Below are 26091 nucleotides of genomic sequence, written 5' to 3' on the forward strand. Positions count from 1 at the left end.
TGAAGAATGAAATACCCAAAGGATCGGAGAAACATCTTAATATTTGGGAAGACGGGACCCGGTATAGGGCTGAAAGAATTTGGGTACCAAAGTTTGGAGATATGAGAGAAATGGTACTTAAGGAAGCACATAAAACCAGATACTCAATACATCCCGAGCGGGAAATATGTACAACGATCTCAAGAAGCACTTTTGGTGGTCGGGTATGAAAGCCGATATTGCTAGATATGTGGGAGAATGTTTGACGTGTTCTAAGGTCAAAGCGGAACATCAAAAACCATCAGGTCTACTTCAACAACCTGAAATCCCGGAATGGAAATGGGAAAACATTACCATGGATTTTATTACTAAATTGCCAAGGACTGCAAGTGGTTATGATACTATTTGGGTAATAGTCGATCGTCTCACCAAGTCAGCACACTTTCTGCCAATGAGAGAAGATGATAAAATGGAGAAGTTGGCGAGATTATACTTGAAGGAAGTTGTATCTAGACATGGAATACCAATCTCTATTATCACTGATAGAGATGGTAGATTTGTTTCAAGATTTTGACAGACATTACAACAAGCATTGGGAACTCGTCTAGACATGAGTACTGCCTATCATCCACAAACCGATGGGCAGAGCGAAAGGACGATACAGACTCTTGAATATATGCTACGAGCATGTGCTATTGATTTTGGAAACGGTTGGGATCGACATCTACCATTAGCAGAATTTTTCTACAACAACAGTTACCACTCGAGTATCGAAATGGCACCGTTCGAAGCAGTTTATGGTAGAAAGTGCAGATCTCCAATTTATTGGAATGAATTGGGGGATAGACAGATTATGGGTTCGGAGATAATTCAAGAAACTACAGAGAAAATCATCCAAATTCAACAACGGTTGAAAACCGCTCAGAGTCGACAAAAGAGCTACGCGGACCTTAAAAGGAAAGATATAGAATTTGAAATTGGAGAGATGGTCATGCTTAAGGTTTCACCTTAGAAAGGCGTTGTTCGATTTGGTAAACGGGGGAAACTAAATCCAAGATACATTGGACCATTCAAGATTTTAGATCGTGTCGGACCAGTAGCCTACCGACTTGAATTACCTCAACAACTCGTCAATGTACATAATACCTTTCACGTCTCGAATCTGAAGAAGTGCTTAGCTAAAGAAGATCTCACTATTCCTTTAGACGAAATTAAAATCAATGAAAAACTACAATTCATTGAAGAACCCGTCGAGATAATGGATCGTGAGGTTAAAAGGCTCAAGCAAAATAAGATACCAATCGTCAAGGTTCGATGGAATGCTCGTAGGGAACCCGAGTTCACCTGGGAGCGTGAAGATCAAATGAAGCTGAAATACCCGTACCTATTTCCAGAATATTCGTCAACACCTTCAACAGTTTAAAATTTCTGGACGAAATTTATTTAACGGGTAGGTACTGTAGTGACCCGAACTTTTCCATGTTTATATATATATAATGAAATTGGTATATTTACATGATTAAATGTTTTCAACATGTTAAGCAATCAAACTTGTTAAGACTTGATTATTTGAAATGAGTTTCATGTAGACAATTGACCACCCAAGTTGACCGGCGATTCACGAACGTTAAAGCTTGTAAAAACTATAAGTTGATATATATATATATATATATATATATATATATATATATATATATATATATATATATATATATATATATATATATATATATATATAGTTAACATGATATTATGAAAGGTAAGTATCTCACTAGGTATATTAACAATGAGTTATATACATAAAATGAGACTATTGAATTTAGAAACTCGAAACGATATATATAACGATTATCGTTATGACAATGTCTTACTAAGTACATATGTATCATATTAAGATATTGTTACACTATATTTAACATGATAAAATGATAATTATTTATATCATTAAGTATGTTAACAATGAACTACATATGTAAAACAAGACTACTAACTTAAGGATTTCAAAACGAGATATATATATAACGATTATCGTTGTAACGACACTTTAATGTATATATATCATATTAAGATATATTCATACATCATAATATCATGATAATGTAATAATTTAACATCTCATTAGATATAATAAACAATGGGTTAACAATATTAAATGAGATCGTTAACTTAAAGGTCTCAAAACAACACTTACATGTAACGACTAACGATGACTTAACGACTCAGTTAAAATGTATATACATGTAGTATTTTAAGATGTATTCATACACTTTTGAAAGACTTCAAGACACATATCAAAGTACTTCTATTTAACAAAAATGCTTGCAATCGCATTCTCATTCATTTTCATCAACAATCTTACTCGTATGCACCCGTATTCATACTCGTACAATACCCAGCTCCTAGATGTATATACTATTGGTATATACACATAATAATTCAGCTCTTAGCAGCCCTTGTGAATCACCAACATACATGGGAACCATCATTTGGCAACTAGCATGAATGATTACATAAAATTACAAACTAATGGAGCCTTTATGAACACCCCTAGTTCACGTGAATGGGCACACACACAAACACATTTTGATCACAATTTTCATGCATTAAACAACTTTCTCTCAAGTGTTCTTCCATTGTTCTAAGTGTTCTTCATCATCTTCATCAAAATCTAGCTCAATCTAGCTCATAAATCCTAACATAGATCAACATACAAAACAACAACTCAAGAACACACCAAGAACACTTTCAAGTTTACTAGCTTACTTCCAATCTTGCAAATCCATTTCAAGTGATCATCCAATCTCAAGAAATCTTTATTATTTACAGTAAGATATCTTTCTAATTCAAGGTAATACTCATACTCAAACTTTGATTCAATTTCTATAACTATAACAATCTTATTTCGAGTGGAAATCTTACTTGAACTTGTTTTTCGTGTCATGATTCTACTTCAATAACTTTCAAGCCATCCAAGAATACTTTGAAGCTAGATCAAATTTTGTCACTTCTAGTAGGTTTACCTACTAAACTTGAGGTAGTAATGACGTTCATAACATCATTCGATTCATACATATAAAACTATCATATTCGAAGATTTAAACTTGTAATCACTAGAACATAGTTTAGTTAATTCTAAACTTGTTCGCAAATAAAGTTAATCCTTTTAACTTTACTTTTAAATTCGACTAAACACATGTTCTATATCTTTATGATATGCTAACTTAATGATAAACCTGGAAACACGAAAAATACCGTAAAACTGGACATACGCCGTTGTAGTAACACCGCGGGCTGTTTTGGGTTTGATAATTAAAAACTATGATAAACTTTGATTTAAAAGTTGTTCTTCTGGAAAAAATGATTTTTCTTATGAACATGAAACTATATCCAAAAATCATGGTTAAACTCAAAGTGGAAGTATGTTTTTTTAAATGGTCATCAAGATGTCGTTCTTTCGACGGAAATGACTACCTCTTTAAAAAATAACTTGTAATCTATATTTCCGACTATAAACTTATACTTTTTCTGTTTAGTTTCATAAATTTCAGTTCATTATGAAACCATAGCAACTTGAATCACTCAAAACGGATTTAAAACGAAGAAATTATGGGTAAAACAAGATTGGATAATTTTGCTTGTTGTAGCTACGTGAAATTTGTAACAAATCTATACAAATCATAACTTAACTAACTTATATTGTATGATACATGTATTCTAACATATATTATGTAATCTTGGGATACCATAGACACGAATACAATGTTTTGACATATCATATCGACCCATCTATATATATTATTTGGAACAACCATAGACACTCTATATGCAGTAATGCTGGAGTTAGCTATACAGGGTTGAGGTTGATTCCAAATTAATATATATACTTTGAGTTGTGATCGAGTCTGAGACTTGTAGACACTGGGTCGTGGATTGATTCGAGATAATATATATTGCTTTATTTCTGTACATCTAACTGTGGACAACTAGTTGTAGGTTACTAACGAGGACAGCTGACTTAACAAACTCAAATCATTAAAACATAATAAAAATGTTGTAAATATATTTTGATCATACTTTGATATATATGTACATATTTGTTATAGGTTCGTGAATCAACCCGTGGCCAAGTCTTACTTCCCGATGAAGTAAAAATCTGTGAAAGTGAGTTATAGTCCCACTTTTAAAATCTAATATTTTTGTATAACAACCCTCACTTTTCCCTTCCGAATTTACCAAGTTGCCCATAGGGTTTCGATGTCATACTCTGCGTATTAGCAGTAGGGTTGTTATCTGGATATAATAAATAAATTAATTAATACTAAAACCCTACTATAATTTAAAACCCTAAACCAAACCCTATGCAGTATATGCTAAACCCTAATACCATATAGTATTACATAATAACCCTAACCTTTAATAATCCTAAATAAATAATATAAACAATATGTCATAAATTAAATGTAACATTTATATGAATTAAAATTTATAAGAACTCAAATGAACTTAGTAAAATTTATAAAAGTTAGGGTCTAATATTTAAATAAAATGTAACCCTAATATTAAGTAATATTAATAATATATATATATATATATATATATATATATATATATATATATATATATATATATATATATAATACTTAATAAATAATAAATGCCGTAATAAAAAAAAATTAAAATAAATATAGTGCATGTATATGTACATCGGCTGTGGAAAAAAAAAATATTAACTTGATCCCTAATTCACTAATCCTAGTCTAACACTAATTATCATCCTTGATTACCAAGTTTTCATGAATCCTAATTAAACCACAACTCTTGCTAAACTTCTATAAAAAGGCTCATGCTCTTTCATAATTTGCACCACCAAATAAACCCCAAAAATCCCATATTAAACTGCATTGGTCGACAGTTTAGCCAGCCCTTTTTCCCTCTATTTTGTCGACCAAAAACAGCCCTCATTCAGCCTGCTGCATCGACTTCAAGAACCCTCCACAACAGCCTTTATTTGACAGCTTTGTGCAGCCCAAAAACCTGCTGTGCAGTCGACATACAATCACACCAAAACAGCCTGCAATTCGACCACCACCACAGCTCTTAATCGCCACCTAAACAGCCCTAGTTCCTGCTCGATTTACTTCTGTTTTACTGCTGCAAGTCGCCAATAAAATAGCCCCCAAGATCGATTTAAGTTGCTGCATTTTTCTGTCTGTTGTTGCTGGTGTTCGTGACCCAAAAACAGACCCAAACAAGCCTGCTCGTTGCTCCTGTGTTGCAGTGTTTTTTTTCTATTTCTGCGTGATAAAACTGACCCAATAACCCATCTGTTTTGGGTCTTGTTGTGCTGCTGGTTTCTGTCTGTTTACGCACCACAAAGCTCATCCATTCTTGGCCTCCAATCTTCTTAAGGTAGTCTAAAAACCCTAGTTAATCTTGTACTTAATTTAATTACTCATAAGTATTATATTAAGTATTATGTATAAGAATTGATAATGAAGTATGAAATATGATCTTGATCAAGTTTTATGATTAATAAGAAGATTATGATTTTATGTGTTAAAAATTGATAATGAATGTGATTATGAGAATATGAATATGACATAGGGTAAGCTCAATAAGATTTAACATGTTAGGGTTGTAAGGATTATGTTAATATTATGGTTACTACAAATATAAGGTTTATGATTTTATGTAGGTGAAAAAGTTAAAAATAGATTATGAATGTGAAAATTAAAAGTGTTATGGTTATTAATAAGGTTAAAGATTGATCTTGATATGTAAGTAGATGGTTAAAAGATAAAAGAATATGGTTAGGTGATTGATTATGATTTTTTTTGTGGAGAGTTATTAACTAGTTAGTAAAGATAGATAAAGATTATAAATTGATTATGGCTAAAAAGACTACTAGCAATTATGTTAAAAACTCATGATTTTATGTTAAAGTTACTAATTTAAGGTTATGATAATTAAGTTATGGTTTTGTAATTAGTAAGGTAATTATGATCATGGTGTACGTGCATGCATGCATGCATACGTACGTATGTGCATGTATACACGGTATGTGTATATGTGTATGCATATGTACGTGTGTATGTATGTATGAATGTTCATTATGTAAGTTGTATACGTTAGTAAACATAATAAGAAAAGTAATAAGAATATGTATATGTACCATCATACACTTATATATATGTAACACATACACTTACTGAATATATATACAGTATAGTTATGAGTACATACATGTATAATAATAATAAAGAATATAAAAATATATATATGTATGTATCACATAGGTATAATTGTATAATGATAAGTATACATAATAGTTGATTAATTAAATAATAATACTATTATTAGTATAACATATACACTTATCTATATAGTAACACTTAAGTACACTAAGTATATTATCACTTATATAAATATAACTTTTTCTCGAGAACGGTTACTGTTAATATAGTTTACTATATTAATAAACAAACTTTATGTCTATTAGACATTAACTAATCAAACATAATATCTCTAGGTTGAGATCTCCATATTCAACACTCCGATCATATAACTTGCGTGGAATATCTATCTGCTATTAAGGTGAACTTCATAGCCCATCTTTTTACTATTTCTTAACTGTTTTATAAACTTTGGGGTGAGACACATGCTTGCTTTTAAACTGTTTTACGCTTAGACACAAGTACTCAAACTTTATTTTGATCAGTTCAAACTGTTTGCTAACATGCTTTGATTCATGCTTAATCCCTACCATGATATCATTAATTACTGGAATTTGGTAAGCTTAGTTATTGTGATAGCGCTATTGAGGGTGACGTCTCTATCCGGATGACCGCTGGTCAATGGATACATAATAACGATGAACGACACGAACGTGATATGTTTAGGGTAACTTATGGTTAGTATCGATATCATATACACCAGCACTACTACCGAACTGATTAAACTTTATAATTAAATCTTGTGGTCTAAAAACTTGGTTATTATTGATAAACCTATATTGTTCACTCAACCATTTTTGGTTGATACTTTTAAGCATGTTTTGTCTCAGGTACTTAGATATATTGCTTCTGTTGTAGAACTCTGCTGTTACTTAGAAGTCAAGCCGAGCACTGGGACCAGAGTTAACACCCGCGTCAATGGCGATTTTGGCGGGGTGTTACAGTTGGTATCAGAGCTCTGGTTATAGGGAACTAGGTTACATTAGTGTGACTAACATGAATAGTTAGGATGCATTAGTGAGTCTAGTCTATAACCGAGTTGTTCATTTGCATTAATTATTTGCATTACATTCTAGATTATGTGCATTAAGTTCACTTATATTTGTTATGCTTGGAACTCCTATACCATCCAAATCTTTAGAAACACTTTGCTACAGGAACTATATTTACACGTCTGACTCTTAGAATAAGAGCCATGACTTACTTGTATTCCAATAATAGAATGCCACCCTACCTATCCCATTATATAATTTAGGAGAGCCAAGGCTTGTTATAGAGAACCAGGATTGCATTCTATGTGTGCCTTATATGGGTGCCTTAGCAATCTTTAGGTCTATAACCTTTCCTGCCTTAGTTTTAAGTGCTTTCCCTTAATCTTTATACTGCCAATTCATCTTACTACCTGCTTTTACCTCTATTGATATTTTGTATCCTTTCCTAAGGATATCAAGCCAAAACCCTATCATCTTGCCTGATCCCGACTCTAAAGGATCGGTTAGTGTGTGATTGTTATCATAACCATACATATCCTATGACCTGACTTTGCCATTGTGATTCAAAGTATTCTTTGACTCACACGAAGGGATGTCACTCATGACTCAATATTCCCACGTCAACTATCTAAGTTTGATCACGTGTCCTGACCTTATGGAGTGACCTTGGAATGGAAATATGAATTAGTGAAATATAATGATGCTTGGCTGACGTGATTATATTATGGTAATTCATATAGAAATTCCAATATCATTACATATGGAATAGAAAGTGAATCAAAGAAAAATTTCCAAGCCATTCATTCAAAAATCTCAATGTTATTACATGAAGGGTAATCATTATCCGATTTTCAGATATATCAAGAGCTCGTTTTAACCAAACTATCTATCTCATATCCATGAGTAGATTAACAATCCCTCCTATACCATAAAGGTTGTAAGACTTTGCAATCTTTCTTTCTTAAACAACCTATCTCTTTATCTTTGACGCTTAATATTCAAAGCTCCTTGCTGGAAGGAAGGATGCATATTCTTAAGTGACCTGAAGTTTTTCCATTTTCTCGTGAGCTGTGGCTTGAGCTAAACCCCCCTAATCACATCTAAAACTACTCTAGTGGATAGTATCCACATTTCTGGCCAGTTAAGGCTGAAGTGTACATATATTTCCATCACCATATTGAAAAGCACGTAATCCCTCACACGCTCCATATGATCAAAGGTAGCATTGATATGATTATCATTACGTTACTTATGGTCAAACAACGCGTGATTTGTTGTACCTAAACAATAAGTCGCGACCCTTGAATCATTAACCATTTTTACGAAAAATCTTACGATTTTGCCTCGGTGTTAAAAGCATGTTAGATGTATCATCAAATGATCCTATATTAATGGTCCTAACAATAGGCAAGTGACACCCCCGAAACTTCTTTGAAGCATGCCTCCTGTTATCTGTAATTACGCTCCTAGTGTAGATTTTCATAAACCCATTAGGAAACCCGTCGAAGATAAGCGACAACCACTCGCAAGATTTTCATTTGAATATATTATAAACACCACATTCACTGTCCCGTTCTCATAATCTACCATCCATATCTCACTTGCCAGCAACAGCTTCACACATGAACATTTTGAATTCCAAAAACTTATGATAGTCAACAACCGCATTTAAATACAATAGAATTCATTACCACGCAAGATTTTTGCTTAAAAATAGCCTGAAATTTTCAAAATTCCATCACCTGATTTTCACCGAACTTTTTCCAACCCGTAACCTCCAAAATGGGAAAATTCTGTCATTCTTGCAAATTTTATAAATCGTATATAATAAAGTAATTTACCCTTACGTATTTTTGACTAGTACATATAAAATTATACTTTGACTTTTTATAAATCAATTCTTTTATTTAAAAGATATTTTACTTAAAATAGTACATGTTGTACATAACTCTAGTTTTACTAAGAACTTCGTTTCCTTTTTTAAATTGTCACCTTAAACGAATCGAACTTCTATAAAAATTTTCGTTGCTTGTTTATATAAAAATTTTCGTATTATTCTACACCATGTAGTAATCACAATTCCTCTTGCCCTTCGAAACTTACCATTGAGTTCATCATTTGAAACTCTATGTTCTCCGTAACTTTTCCCTTGTAAGGTTGACCGTTGAGAAGATTTTACTTTTAATATCTCACGGATAAACCACAGCAACCTCGTAAAACGTCAATTCCATGATTTAATATCTTTTTGGCACAAGAAAGCATTTTTCAGATATTTCCTCACCCGGTGTAAATTATTCTTTGTAGCCAATGATTCATATTTCTTTACATCCGCACTTAAACTCATAAGTGAATCATAGATTGACTCGCCATAGGTGTGAGAACGTCTTTCTCATCAAGAGATCACACCTCTCGTGCGATTTCCTATCAGAAATATAAATTATGATCCTCGCTATCCTCTCTAAAGGAGTTACCTTAAATAATTATGGTGTCTATGTGTTTTCACTAAACAAATTCTTCCTCACTAGTTATAACTAGATGTTATCCTAGACAAATTTCGACCTTTTGTTTTAACATATAGCTGAAATCATGAACATAAGGTGCTTTCATTGATCGCTCAAACCATTCTGAGGGCATTTTAGTAATTATGGCTTACTTTGCATATAAGCTCGATTAGTGACTCCTCAGCTGGAATCTCGTTTCGTCTATTCACATTAGATATTTCTTGAAAACCAAAGGTATCATGTCTATGGTTATCTTCCAGAATTTGAAGTCGGTAACATATCTAACAAACACAAGCCATGCATCAAACTACATGGTTGTGATCTCCACGTACTCCTCTCTGATTGTCTGCCCTAATGGCGACATAAATGCCCAAGGTTTCAAATAAACTTAGCAATGTTGGTTGCACATGTCAGGTATCCAACTTACTGAAATGCTTGTACGACTAAAATATCACAATCCCTTTTAAGGAAACCTTGTCAGATGACACTCATGTTATCCCTTTTAATTACCTCAGCATTGATAATAAAATGCACTTCATAGAAGAACCTGTATAAGTTATGGGTCATAAGATTCAAACGCTTAGTACATGGCAATATTCCTATTGTTAAAGTCCATTGGAATTCGCGTAGAGGTCCCGAGAATACCTGGGAACGTGAAGGCCAAATGAAACGGAAATGTTCACATTTATTCTCACCTGCCGATGCATCCGAGAAGATCTTCCTGAAACTTCGGGACGAAGTTTAAATTAACGGAGAGGTACTATAACAACCCTCACTTTTCCCTTCCGAATTTACCAAGTTGCCCATAGGGTTTCGATGTCATACTCTGCGTATTAGCAGTAGGGTTGTTATCCGGATATAATAAATAAATTAATTAATACTAAAACCCTACTATAATTTAAAACCCTAAACCAAACCCTATGCAGTATATGCTAAACCCTAATACCATATAGTATTACATAATAACCCTAACCTTTAATAATCCTAAATAAATAATATAAACAATATGTCATAAATTAAATGTAACATTTATATGAATTAAAATTTATAAGAACTCAAATGAACTTAGTAAAATTTATAAAAGTTAGGGTCTAATATTTAAATAAAATGTAACCCTAATATTAAGTAATATTAATAATAATAATAAATATATATATATATATATATATATATATATATATATATATAAATAAAATACTTAATAAATAATAAATGCCGTAATAAAAAAAATTTAAAATAAATATAGTGCATGTATATGTACATCGGCTGTGGAAAAAAAATATTAACTTGATCCCTAATTCACTAATCCTAGTCTAACACTAATTATCATCCTTGATTACCAAGTTTTCATGAATCCTAATTAAACCACAACTCTTGCTAAACTTCTATAAAAAAGGCTCATGCTCTTTCATAATTTGCACCACCAAATAAACCCCAAAAATCCCATATTAAACTGCATTGGTCGACAGTTTAGCCAGCCCTTTTTCCATCTATTTTATCGACCAAAAACAGCCCTCATTCAGCCTGCTGCATCGACTTCAAGAACCCTCTACAACAGCCTTTGTTCGATAGCTTTGTGCAGCCCAAAAACCTACTGTGCAGTCGACATACAATCACACCAAAATAGCCTGCAATTCGACCACCACCACAGCTCTTAATCGCCTCCTAAACAGCCCTAGTTCCTGCTCGATTTACTTCTGTTTTACTGCTGCAAGTCGCCAACAAAACAGCCCCCAAGATCGATTTAAGTTGCTGCATTTTTCTGTCTGTTGTTGCTGGTGTTCGTGACCCAAAAACAGACCCAAACAAGCCTGCTCGTTGCTCCTGTGTTGCTGTGTTTTTTTTTCTGTTTCTGCATGATAAAACTGACCCAATAACCCATCTGTTTTGGGTCTTGTTGTGCTGCTGGTTTCTGTCTGTTTACGCACCACAAAGCTCATCCATTCTTGGTCTCCAATCTTCTTAAGGTAGTCTAAAAACCTTAGTTAATCTTGTACTTAATTTAATTACTCATAAGTATTATATTAAGTATTATGTATAAGAATTGATAATGAAGTATGAAATATGATCTTGATCAAGTTTTATGATTAATAAGAAGATTATGATTTTATGTGTTAAAAATTGATAATGAATGTGATTATGAGAATATGAATATGACATAGGGTAAGATCAATAAGATTTAACATGTTAGGGTTGTAAGGATTATGTTAATATTATGGTTACTACAAATATAAGGTTTATGATTTTATGTAGGTGAAAAAGTTAAAAATAGATTATGAATGTGAAAATTAAAAGTGTTATGGTTATTAATAAGGTTAAAGATTGATCTTGATATGTAAGTAGATGGTTAAAAGATAAAAGAATATGGTTAGGTGATTGATTATGATTTTTTTTGTGGAGAGTTATTAACTAGTTAGTAAAGATAGATAAAGATTATAAATTGATTATGGCTAAAAAGACTACTAGCAATTATGTTAAAAACTCATGATTTTATGTTAAAGTTACTAATTTAAGGTTATGATAATTAAGTTATGGTTTTGTAATTAGTAAGGTAATTATGATCATGGTGTACGTGCATGCATGCATGCATACGTACGTATGTGCATGTATACACGGTATGTGTATATGTATGTGTATATGAGTATGCATATGTATGTGTGTATGTATGTATGAATGTTCATTATGTAAGTTGTATACGTTAGTAAACATAATAAGAAAAGTAATAAGAATATGTATATGTACCATCATACACTTATATATATGTAACACATACACTTACTGAATATATATACAATATAGTTATGAGTACATACATGTATAATAATAATAAAGAATATAAAAATATATATGTATGTATCACATAGGTATAATTGTATAATGATAAGTATACATAATAGTTGATTAATTAAATAATAATACTATTATTAGTATAACATATACACTTATCTATATAGTAACACTTAAGTACACTAAGTATATTATCACTTATATAAATATAACTTTTCTCGAGAACGGTCACTGTTAATATAGTCTACTATATTAATAAACAAACTTTATGTCTATTAGACATTAACTAATCAAACATAATATCTCTAGGTTGAGATCTCCGTATTCAACACTCCGATCATATAACTTGCGTGGAATATCTATCTGCTATTAAGGTGAACTTCATAGCCCCTCTTTTTACTATTTCTTAACTGTTTTATAAACTTTGGGGTGAGACACATGCTTGCTTTTAAACTGTTTTACGCTTAGACACAAGTACTCAAACTTTATTTTGATCAGTTCAAACTGTTTGCTAACATGCTTTGATTCATGCTTAATCCCTACCATGATATCATTAATTACTGGAATTTGGTAAGCTTAGTTATTGTGATAGCGCTATTGAGGGTGACGTCTCTATCCGGATGACCGCTGGTCAATGGATACATAATAACGATGAACGACACGAACGTGATGTGTTTAGGGTAACTTATGGTTAGTATCGATATCATATACACCAGCACTACTACCGAACTGATTAAACTTTATAATTAAATCTTGTGGTTTAAAAACTTGGTTATTATTGATAAACCTATGCTGTTCACTCAACCATTTTTGGTTGACACTTTTAAGCATGTTTTGTCTCAGGTACTTAGATATATTGCTTCCGCTGTAGAACTCTGCTGTTACTTAGACGTCAAGCCGAGCACTGGGACCAGAGTTAACATCCGCGTCAATGGCGATTTTGGCGGGGTATTACATTTTGGGATGAGAATACATGCAGCTTTATAAATGTTTTACAAAATAGACACAAGTACGTGAAACTACTTTCTATGGTTGAATGATCGAAGTCGAATATGCTCCTTTTTGCTTGGTAACCTAAGAATTAGTAAATCAGTCTACTAATTGACGCGAATCCTAAAGATAGATCTATTGGGCCCAACAAACCCCATTCGTTGTAGCGGATGCTTTAGTACTTCGAGTTTTTATATCATGTTCGATGGATGTCCCGGAATGATTGGGATATTCGTATATGCATCTTGTTAATGTCGGTTACGAGGTGTTCACCATATGAATGATTTTTATCTCTATGTATGGGATGATGTTTACGAAAAATGGAAATATGAAATCTTGTGGTGTATTATTACCAGTGTTGTAAAAGTCGGCCGACTTGGCCGACGCGTCGGTCGATGCGTCGTTTTTTTGGGTTCTCCGTCCCGTTTTTTCTGAAAACGACTCAAAAGATGGTTATAGCTAAAAGTTCGATCAAAGTCTGTCAAAGTTGGTTAAAAACGGTCAAAATAAGTCAAATTTTCGTCAAGATGTGATATGTTTTAAAATTAGGGTTTGTTTTAATTTTTTGGGTCGCTCTTTTCTCTATGTCCTTGCTGATTATGTACTCGGTAACATTAATTGAGTTTGAAATTTGATTGTTTTTAAATTCAATCTCTTGTTTAAGAAATTTATGGTATATAATCAACTATATTATACATATATAAATATATATTTAAGAAATTATTAATAAAGTAAACGTTGGTCAACGACCGATGCGTCCCCGACTCGGCCGACTCGTCCTTTTTAGGTCTCGACCGATGCGTCCCCGACTCTCGACTTTTACAACCTTGATTATTACGATTGATAAATATATAGGTTAAACCTATAACTCACCAACATTTTTGTTGACATTTTAAGCATGTTTATTCTCAGGTAATTGTTAAGAGCTTCCGCTGTTGCATACTAAATTAAAGACAAGATTTGGAGTCCATGCTTGTATAATATTGTTTGAAAACTGCATTAGAAGACATATATTGTTGTGTAATATTATTGTAAACCATTATGTAATGGTCGTGTGTGAACGCTATATTTTGATTATCATTATTTGATAATCTTCGTAATATTTTTAAACCTTTATCGATAAAATAAAGGTTATGGTTGTTTTAAAAATCGAATGCAGGCTTTGAAAAACATCTCATATAGAGGTCAAAACCTCGCAACGAAATCAATTAATATGGAACGTTTATAATCAATATGAACGGAACATTTCATAACAAACCCCATCCGGGTTACAGATGCTTTAGTACTTCGATTTTATCATGTCCGATGAGAGTCCCGGAATGATGGGGATATTCTAGACGCGTTTTGTTAATGTCGATTACCAGGTGTTCACCATATGAATGATTTTTATCTCTATGCAGTTTGTGCGAAATGCCTGATATGAGATCATGTTTATGAAAAATGGAAATGAAAATCTTGTGGTCTATTAAAATTATCGAAATGATTGATTACGATAAACCTATGAACTCACCAACCTTTTGGTTGACACTTTAAAGCATGTTTATTCTCAGGTATGAAAGAAATCTTCCGCTGTGCATTTGCTCATATTAAGGATATTACACGGAGTCGTTCATGGCATATTTCAAAAGACGTTGCATTCAAGTCATTGAATTCAAAAAGACTGTTATAAAAGATTAGTCATTCATATTAGGAGAATCATATATTATTTGTATCGAAAGGTTGTATTTTGAAATGAGTTGTCTTTCAACGAATGCAATGTTTGTAAAACGTATCATATAGAGGTCAATACCTCGCAATGAAATCAATTGAGATGAATCGTTTATAATCGATATGAACGGGGCGTTACAGGTTTTATTTATGCGGTGTCGTTAGGTCGCAAGGTGACAGTATGAACTTATCAACAGGGTTTCCTCTTTCTTCTATTTATATTTTTCGGGGCCTAAATTGTCTTTTAACTTTTGGGTAGAAGGTGTAAGTTAATCTAGGGTCGTGTTTTTGAATGGTTTAACGAATTAAAGATCAAGTGGATAATTGTCTTTGGTTAAACTACCTAGATGAAAGATAGTAGTTAGTTTTGAGCTAATAATCCTAATTACGAAAAGGTAAAGGTGATGGAGGGATATCCGAAGTATGTAGATCAGGGAAATGTTGACCAAGATATCAGTTTGGGCTAGGAAAATGTAATTATGTTTATGTTAAAGTTATGATTACAATAGTGTAGATCTGGTTGGATGAGCCAATTACACAGACCTACTTATCTATAGACTCTCAGAGTTCTCGTTGAGTAGTGAAAAGTATGTCACCTGGTTGTATAATTGCAAGGTGACCATACCTCGGAGGTTATCATTAGTAAAGCACTAGGTTTATTAGTAAGTTGAGTTCTAATCCTAACCCTCTTTATCAGTTTAGATAACTGAATAACAACGTACCGTGTTGAGTGAACACTGATCACAAACGGAAGGAGTCCGTCGGGTCAAGTTGACAAAAGATTAATATCAATTAACAACTATTTCATCATACTAATGAGATCATAGTAATCTAAACATTATACATCATTATAGTTGATATACTGAAAGTAAAGCAGATAGAAACATAATAGATATCTGAACAGTCAAAATGACTTAATCCTAGGGCAACAATCAAACAAGAACATGCAATAGGTTTGGGTCACACTGTTAAGGCATTACCTAGAACTTAATGGCTCCTAAGAGGTCTTCTTGGAACAATCAATAGGCATACTAGGTCATTCATGTCTCAATTCCTAAGTTCCGTATCCTAAAAGCGCATTAGATGCCTCTCGGAAACTTCGGCCATACCGAGTTCAGAGAATCTTCAGGTACAGTATAACCAGGGGTCTTAATCCTATGAAGTAGCTAAGTTTATATAGGTGGATAAGTCCTGATCACAACTTAGGTTGGTCAATCTTTAAGATGCTAGTATACAAATCTATCGGGGTCACAAATTCAGTATAATAACAATAATCGTACTAATTTAACATAACTACGCTAACCCAAACTTCTATCATGGCAACATACAGATTAATTAAGCTAACATGGCAATATCGGAACGCATCTTTAAACATAAATGATAACGATACATGTTTAATTAATAAGACAAACGTTTCGGATAAAAACCTGAAAAGGTCAAAGAAATCTGCCTGAGATCGCAGTGACTCGCCAGGATATCCTCCTGATAATAAAAGCTAAGCTAGTTACACTAAAATATTTAAAATCTAAATTGAAGTAAAAATTTGAGTGTCTTAAAAATGAGCCCAAAAGCCTCCTTTTATAGGCAAAATTTGGTTGAGGCCGGCTGGCAGGCCGGCGTTGAAGGCCGGTGCCATGGAAAGCAGTTTCTTGTGGCCTTTTTTGGTAGCCGGTGTCTGACTCATAGGGCAAGCTGGCGTGGCATAAAAATTTAGATCGACTTGTATCCATCACTAGCTATTAAATAAATTTTATTAATTGATAGAATTGAATTTAAGTATAGTATAAAGAATAAAAAAGTGAGATTAAACTAAGCTATAATCCTCTTTCTATTTTAAAATCAATTTACCATAGTTAAAATACAGAGTAAATGTGTACTAATTTGACCTATATGGCCCTTTGCTAATTTAAATTAGCTAAAAAAAATCATTTAGTCAATCATCAATCAATTAGTCAATCATCAATCAATTTTAGTTAATAATTAATTACTGTAATTAAATTAATTAGTTTAATTGATTAATCTTAAATATAAGTAGCAACAAAATGTGAAGCCTTTTATTCCCTCCTACCTTCCCCTCTTTTTTTTCTACACTCTCTTCCCGCTTTTTCCAATCATTCCTTGTTTATCAGAAACCTATACATACATTCAACAAGATCTCACTAATTTTGTCCCTTTTATTTCCCGCCGATTTTAGTTTCACATCAATCAATCAATCAATTATCAATTATCAATCATCATTCACTCACTAGCATAATAGCCCCCATAAAATAGGGCTAGTATAACCGATCACCAGAATTCACGATTATACTACATTTTCATCTGAAATCAGTTCGATTAGGTCTTGATTGTCACGAATTGTACCAGATCATGAATCAAAATCATCAATTTCTAAGACGTCAGCTTCCTTTTACCTCAATGAAGCCGCCGTCAAGTGGTGAATATCATCAGTTTACTTCTTCAACTGTTGTTGCTAATCATGAATCGGATGGCATAGTTGTGAAACCTTCTGTATGTATAATTATATATATCATGTATCTTTAGTTTGTTACTGTTATGTCAAATTTACACTTAAAATTGATCAGTTCTGGGATATTCGCGTAATATTTGTTTTTTCTTTTTAAAGCTGGTGATTTTAGGGTTTTTTGTGTGTGTGTGTTTTTGATGGAATACTGGTCTGAATTGTTTGTATTCTATTTGATGACCTAAAGATGTTGAATTGGCTTTATTTCTATTACCTTGTTTTAAGTCAATCAGCTTTTGGAGGTGTGATTTTGACAAATATCATTGGTTGTACTCTGGTATAAACTTATATATGAATATGAATATCAATGAATGTAACCTTCAGTGAACTATTAGTTTCCTACCCTTTTCCTCATAAGCTGTAACTGTTAGCCAGCCATACACACATATGCTTCAACTTTGTTATTATATTCGAATTATCTAATGCACAATTGCTTCAGTTGCCCATTCTTCTCCAAATCAGGGCAGTTGGTTTGTTATGTGTTTGCATCATCAGTGTAAATATATTGCTTCTCTCATAATTATTTAAATTGTTAGCCACTAAAGAGGAAGGGAGATGCAGCTGCACTTGAAGAGGAGTTTAATGACTCGAGTCCCACTCCTGGAAATAATATATCTGTTTACACTCCCCTACGGACCCCTCTCCCTGGAAAAGTCTCGAAAGCACAAAAGGTTCCAAGAGCCGGGAAGTGTAATAGGGCTGGATCTCAAGCTCCTGTTTACAATACTGGTGAGCATTATGTGCACAAAGTTCTTATTTTGAATCGAGTTAAATATTCACAACAGTTTGTAATAACTTGTTTCGAATACTACTCTGACAAATCTTGTGATTTATGCAGATTCGCCATCAGGATATAATCTTACTCCCACTGGTCCCTGTCGTTATGATAGCTCTTTAGGTAACACAAGTTCTCCAACTCTCCCTATGATGTCTACATATATCTGTATATGTATGTGTGCGTGTATATGCGTATATGTGTGTATGGTACATACATTACATATAAAATTTATAGAGTATCTTCTTTAATCATTGTGTATATGAACTTTTACCCTGACTTGTAAAATCAGGTCTTTTAACAAAGAAGTTTATCAACCTTATTAAGCATGCAGAAGATGGTATTCTCGATTTGAATAAAGCAGCAGAAACACTAGAGGTAGTTTGCCATCCTATCTTTCCATCTTTCCGAGTACTTCTGTAAGTTCTACTAACATAACTTTTGTTATTGATACAGGTACAAAAGAGGCGGATTTATGATATAACAAACGTGTTAGAGGGTATTGGTCTTATAGAGAAAAAGCTGAAGAATAGGATCCAATGGAAGTACGGATTTTTTATTTTTTGGCTAATATGTACATTCAGTCTTTGTATTCCTTATCAATATTGCTTTCTACAACTCTTTGTTTGATGATGAACTAGGGGACTTGATGCATCAACTGGAGAGATTGATAAGAGTGTTACTAGTTTACAGGTAATCATCTGTAGCAATTCCATATGTGACAAGCTTTAGCGAGCCATCCTTGCATTTAGTTACTAAGTAAAAAGTACCAACACCCTTAAATGGTCATCTGCTATTAATAATCTTCATTCTCTTATTAGCATGATGGATTTGGTTTAATCCTCTACTTTACTCGTACCAATGTAAAGGTGGTAATCTGACCTCTTGACTTATAAATAGATCGATTCAGGGTATGTTATATTATTGATGGGAAATTAATAGTATGCTTAAAAGAAATAGATGGTTTTTGTTACCTACTTATTGGCCGGAGGTCCTCTTGCAAGCAATCTCTTTATTCGTCGAACAGACTCTACTCTTGGAGTGTTTCACTCTGTGTGGAGAAATGATTTCTCTTTATCCTATAATAAAGGAAGGATTGTCTACATCTCACCTCCTCCATACCCTACGCTTGTGGGATTGAGTTTTGTTGTTGTTGTTGTTGTTGTTGTAAATCGTTTATTCCCCATGTCCATTTTGGTGATGGGTTGATGTCCCTAATATATAGTATAATTTTTCTTGCAAAAAATATCTTTCAAATAATTTTGAAAAAATATATCACCTGCCCCACCCAGTCTGGTCATTTTACCACCTATACGTGATGTGTTTTATCAAGTATTAAGTTTCATGCCACATATCTTTCTTTTGTTTTTTTAATGACCCTAATTCTAATTAAATTTCTTCCTAAACCACAGGCTGAAGTTGAAAATCTTTCTGCGGAGGAGCGTAGATTAGATGAGCAGACAAGGTTATACACTCAATAACTATACAAAGGTACACTTGCCTCTTTAATTTTAGTGATAGTAATGCTTCTTTGTTAAATCTCTACAGAGAAATGCAAGAAAAGCTAAGGGAATTAAGTGAAGACGATAATAATCAAAAGTAAGGTTTCTTTTATTCCAATCATCTTTGCATTTCTGATTTCATAGTTAATTTATAAACAATTTAGTCATCATAATTCAAGATGGATCAGCATCTCTCCAGATTAGACATGACAGTCCAAATATAATATTATGTTGTCTGTCTCGTGTTTAAGATATCTTGCTATCTATATGTCCGAATGATGCTTACCGACTATGCAATTGTTTTCTAGGTGGCTTTTCGTCACCGAAGAAGATATTAAGAGCCTTCCCTGCTTCCAGGTATATTATCCAGGGTCATACATTGTTTTAGCTTTTTTGACCCTTTAACTTGTGAATGGGTGCTTTGGGCTATAACACAATTTTTTATCAGTTACCAGATCAAAATGTTTTGTTAAAGGTTGCCCAAAGTATATTTTTAATGCATGGCTTATTCAAAAAATGGGTGATTCGTGATTGTTGAAATTATGTAGTTTTGCAATTATTTGAGACACTAATTATTTACAACGAAACTATAAGTTTTGTCCAAAACTGTTTCAGGGTCAACCCCCTGACCCGCAACACTACACCTTAAGGTTACTCGTTTTGATTGAGTGAACGATTCACTCATACTGTTTTGTTATCTGATTTTGAAGTTATGTATCTTCCTTGCACATGTCATAGTTGTAATACTATTTGCTTTGGTTTTTCAGGATGAAACCTTAATTGCAATTAAAGCTCCACATGGCACCACTCTGGAAGTTCCAGATCCCGATGAGGTAATATTTGAGTGTACAATGATATGATTATGACACCAGATGAAATTTACATTTTTTTTTTTTTTTGTCATCAGGCTGCTGACTCCCTTCAAAGGAGATACAGAATAGTCCTAAGGAGCACAATGGGTCCTATAGATGTTTATCTTGTCAGGTACGTCATTTATCACTTTTTTATGGTAATTGTCTTTGGCAATGAGATTGATGGTAATGCTCTTTTTCGTGGTTCTGCAATTTACAGTTAATATTTTACTGTTGCACCCTCGGCTCAATATGATCTATCCTTCCATGCCGTTAACTTTTTTATTTGTAACTCTACTTGTAACAGCTAGATCTGGAAATGGCCGGGTTAGATAACTGGTAATGGGTCTAGATCTGTTGCTCTTCAGTGCAGCTCAAAATTATTTGAGTCGGGTCGGGTCGGGTCGGGTCGGGTTGGGAGCCACTTGCTCTTCATTGCAGCCGAAAGTTATTTGAGTCGGGTCGGGTCGGGTTGGCAACCACATTTTCTTCTTCTTTTAAGTTAAAAAATAATTGACTTGTTAAATATGGTCACAAAGGCTATATAATAACAGCAATGATAATGGTAATAGTCCAACTTTTGTAACAAACAAATTAGGGTGGTTTTATGCATTTGAACACTTTACGTTGCTGTATTTCTTTTCTAATCACCATTATACTTAATTCAGTCAATTTGAAGAGAAGATCGAGGAGAACAACCGTGCTGAGTTGAACTCGACATCAGAGATAATCGAGAATCCAACTACAGAAATAGGAACGGAAGCATTTCATGGTCATGAGAGAGGGATGCAAACAACAGACACTCGCACATGTTTAGATGTTAATGCATCAGACGACTTTGTTAGTGGGATCATGAAGATAGTTCCCGATATCGATGTAAGTTTTATGATCATCACTCATGTTTTGATAAATAAAGCTGATGAATACAGCATACTCGTCCCTTATAAAACCACATCAAATTGTCATTGAATTCAAAACTAACACTTGCATAACAAGTTTCAAGTTTACCAACTGTTACATTACTCTTTGCAGAGCAATGCAGACTACTGGCTTTTATCAGATGCTGATGTTAGCATCTCCGACATATGGAGGACCGAATGTATCCTTATAGACTAAATTCGACTCGTGTTCTCTCATTAGTTTTCTTTTTCATTTTTTATTAAAGATGAGACAACAAAATGGTGAAATCTGTCACCTTTGTTTCTAAAGAGTCATAAAATTTCCTTGACTAAGTTAATAGCCAGTGCTGAATGGACTGATATGGGCATGCTTCATGATGACTACACCATGCCAGGTGTCACCTCCCCACATCCCCAAACACCAAAGTCAGATACCCTACAGAAACAAACTGTGTAGGATGAATACAGAAGGTAATATTTCATAATCTTCATTACCCGTCCGCCGATCTCCAACATAGAAGATTACATGAAGGAGAATGACGAACTGATCACCCGAATGTAAAGTAAATGTATATGCATCCTGGATAATAAAATAGGCGTTTTGTCTTTAGGTGGTATAATGTATATACTCGAGTTTCTTATCCTTCATTGAGTAGGTTCGGTAACATAGTAACAAACACATATTTTGCACTTTAATAACTTATTACCAAATTTGATGACTCACTATGGATTTCCTGTTGCATTTGTTAAGCCGGTAGCAATTGTACTTATATATAAACTGCAAAACAAGTATATACATACATACTTATCATAACACCGAGGGACTTAAATAACAATACATTGATGATTCAACTAGTTATCCTTTTCGACTTTCTTGCCTATCCAATTAGCAACAATTGGGGTAAGAGCTACAGTAGGCGGAAATCTTATAGGTGATGCAGCTTTATGTGCAGCATATGCCAATGCTAAAGTCCCCACTTTTTCTCCAGTTTCACTAGGTGATATCCCCACCTACATTCCAATACAACGTACGATATGAGTTTCGTGCATTGATAACGCACTCGTGTGGTTGTTGGAAACATGAATTGTAATGAGCCATTGACGTAATTAATATCAAGAGAAAGATGATATTACCTTTTGCAACAATGCTGGGACATCAACGCCGGCACTAATGAGAGCGTAGCATAGAGAAAAGGAGATCAAAGAGAGAGTGATGGAGGTGGCTAAATAGGCACCACCATATTTGGTCAAGAGTTCTTTTGCTTGATCACTTTTTGATTTCGAATCCTTGTTACCGTCTTCCTTTGAGCTGAATATCTACCATAATAATTTACATAATTAATCATCATCGTTAATCTCTCTTAAAATCTTAAATCTTTAATATTTTAACTATGAAGCTGTATGCAACGGGAAACTATTCAACGGAAAATCGCTTTGCAAGAAAAATACAATGAGGTGTGTATTAAGTATGTAATTTCTAAAGAATGAACATACTCTGATTGTACCATATCGACCCCAACTTATACATGCATAATCATTTAGACCATACATTATGTCATTATGGTTTAGATTTGAGTTTGCATATAGCCCAGCCGTGTATGAATTTAGGGTTCAATTAGTGTGTTATGTAAATGTAAGATATCGTATCAATAATAAAAAAGAAAATAATAATCATCAAAAGATTATATTGTTCAACATTAGACATAGAAGTTTTGTGAATGATAATTTAGTACGTATACAAAAAGTAGCCGGATAAGACCACTTATATCACTTCCGCCCTCACCCACGTTGTCGCTATGTTATGTGAGAACACCAATAATAGCATTTAAGTTCTCACAAGTTTTCACTTGACCGTTTTGAATTTGGTACTGGTGACTAGGGATGGCAATGGATGTTGCATCCATGGACATCCACCCGATCCGATCCATTTATAATGGATATGGATGATGTAAATGGACGATTAACGGATATGGATATGGATGACCTAAATATTTCGTGGGTCGGATATGGATGATAATTTACCATCCACGGATATATCCATTATCACCCGAAATACATCTATATATACATATATGCGTACTAAAATATATGCATATACATCTGCATATCGATATACATATACATAAAACCTACAAATTCTTGAATTATTAACGAAAATAAGGGTGTGATAGTGACAATTATTAAATTGTTACTAACAATATTAAAAATTACATATTTATATTAGTTTAAGCGTATATTTACTTATATCATAACGGATTTTGCTCAATTAAATTCACAATCGACGACAAATTACAATCAAAACATGTGAAACAAATCAAAAACATAAAGATTTAATATTTACATTTATTATAATCTATATTAAATTGATAAAATTGTCGTTAAATTAACATTTCACTTGATATCCAACGGATATCCATTAACTCGCTTAATCCATCGGATATGGATATGGACGGATGGAATGAAATTAAATGGATATGGATGAGCAAAACATAAATGGATATGGATGTGGATATGGCATCATCCTATCCATATCCGATCCATTGTCATCCCTACTGGTGACAGTGACTTCCTCACCCATGGCATTATATTGTTTGTAGATTTTGCACTAATACTTGTACTTTGTTTTAACTAGTCCGTACCGGCCCGCACGTTGCGGCGGGTGCTTTCGGCCTGCGTATTCATATTTAACGTAACGTTTTGTATTTACAGAGGGGAACACGGCCCATGTGTTAAGCGCCGTTTTAGATGTCGTTGTGTTAAGCGTTTTTTAAAAAGTATCCGTTTCTAACGTAGTTAGTTTTGTTTTGTTCAATAAATTTTTTCCAGTGTAACGGTGCTGTCGGAAAAATTTAACTCCCGGCGAATAGAAAGATACGGGTTGTCGTTGTGTTTAGCGTTTTTTAAAAAGTGTCCGTTTCGAACGTGGTTAATTTCGTTTTGTTCATAAAATTATTTCGAGTCTGACGCTGCCGTCGGAAAAATTTAACTTGTGGCGACCGGGAAGATACGGGTTGTCGTTGTGTTTAGCGTTTTTTTGAAAAGTGTCCGTTTTGCGTATAGTTAGCCTCGTTGGGTTCGTAAGATTTTTTCGAGTTGAACGGTGGTTTCTGAAAACTTTAACTCGCACCGAGCGAGAAGATAGAGCCCGTTATAAATTCGGGTGGAATTAGTTTCTTTTATTTTAATAAAATTATATATTTACACTTTTTACCCCTGAAAAAGTGTAAACCTGAGGGGCCGTTGTGTAAATATAGTCGAAGTTGAGGGACCGCTTGTAATGTGAACGCAAACTCAAAACGACAATCCGATATAACTGAAACGACGGCATTCACCACCACTTTTAGTACGTAAGTGTTAACGACTGACATTAGCCACCACTTTTAGTATGTAAGTGTTAATGTTAATAATTAATAAATTAAATTAAAATAAATATAAATATAGTGGTAGTCAGTTATCGTAAGAAGGATGTCATGGTCCATGGGTAATAGCGTTCAGTTCTCCTTGCTCATTTAGTCCAGCTCTGAAGATGAAGAGTTTAGGGAGAAAATTCATTGAAGGATATCTATGGCCTAAATAGGCAAATGTATCCTATAATTTTCGTTCCAAATTCAAATTAACAAGGCCGTTAATTTATATTGAGTGGTTACGATTAATTAGGGATTTAGGGCAAAACAAAGTAATTTAGTCTAGAAACTGAAGTAGCTACAGTACAACAAAACCTAATCATATTATCTTATTGAATTGTTAACCAAATTGGAAGCGAGTACCTTCCATAAACCAGCTTCGAGGCCGTATTTCTGAGTTACTTCATCTGCTGCTGCTGCTGGTGAAGAATTAGATGAATCAGTTTTTTCTTTAATTGCCCTAATTTTTGTAACAAATCTGGTGCTGCTGCTGCTGCTTTTAATTGTTGAAGATGAGGTTTTTGGTGATCCATTGAATGATAAGATGATAATGGTGTTGCATTGTATGTTGTTGTTAATGATGGATGAAGCGGCTATAGGAATGGTTGCCATAGCCATGGCCTTCAAACTTTCTTTCACTTATTTATATTTATAAATTTGTTTATATAAATACGGATGTATGAGTTAACCATGAGAATGAACTTTGGAGCAGACGACAAGGGAAAGTAACCATACAAATGTCACCCTCTCGACCCCAAAAATAAAAATACTCTGTAGTGTTGTAAATTTAGTAGTTAAATATGGATGGTAATTAGTCAAATATGGATAGTAAAATTTGTACTATATATATGTGCATAATGTAAGTTACAAAAACACACATATACATTAAATACATCACACCTCTCTTCAACCTCTTTCTCTCATATATCTTCTACAACACATCTCTCTTT

The 26091-nt window shown here is 33.5% G+C and overlaps 2 protein-coding genes across 3 annotated transcripts; one reads left to right on the top strand and one right to left on the bottom strand.

The window, feature by feature from the left end:
* The first annotated feature begins 17378 nt into the window (after positions 1-17378).
* LOC139897459 (transcription factor E2FB-like) lies at positions 17379-22471 on the top strand. Of its 2 annotated transcripts, none has more exons than XM_071880160.1 (14): positions 17379-17697; positions 18247-18439; positions 18549-18608; positions 18778-18863; positions 18942-19030; positions 19127-19178; positions 19898-19950; positions 20034-20084; positions 20296-20344; positions 20755-20820; positions 20895-20971; positions 21507-21714; positions 21871-21937; positions 22079-22471. In XM_071880160.1, the coding sequence occupies exons 1-14, from the start codon at positions 17557-17559 to the stop codon at positions 22192-22194; spliced, it is 1308 nt and encodes a 435-aa protein (XP_071736261.1). In that variant the 5' UTR covers positions 17379-17556; the 3' UTR covers positions 22195-22471. The 2 variants fall into 2 exon arrangements, with proteins under 2 accessions (XP_071736261.1, XP_071736260.1); XM_071880159.1 differs by having other exon boundaries at positions 22083-22471.
* Positions 22437-25858, bottom strand: LOC139897460 (uncharacterized). Its single transcript, XM_071880161.1, has 3 exons — positions 25505-25858; positions 22872-23054; positions 22437-22748 (listed from the first exon to the last, which is right to left on the bottom strand). The coding sequence occupies exons 1-3, from the start codon at positions 25757-25759 to the stop codon at positions 22590-22592; spliced, it is 597 nt and encodes a 198-aa protein (XP_071736262.1). The 5' UTR covers positions 25760-25858; the 3' UTR covers positions 22437-22589.
* Between the last annotated feature and the right edge of the window lie 233 nt (positions 25859-26091).

Source organism: Rutidosis leptorrhynchoides, chromosome 3 (genome assembly GCF_046630445.1).
Source record: "Rutidosis leptorrhynchoides isolate AG116_Rl617_1_P2 chromosome 3, CSIRO_AGI_Rlap_v1, whole genome shotgun sequence".
NCBI classification, from domain to species: Eukaryota; Viridiplantae; Streptophyta; class Magnoliopsida; order Asterales; family Asteraceae; genus Rutidosis; species Rutidosis leptorrhynchoides.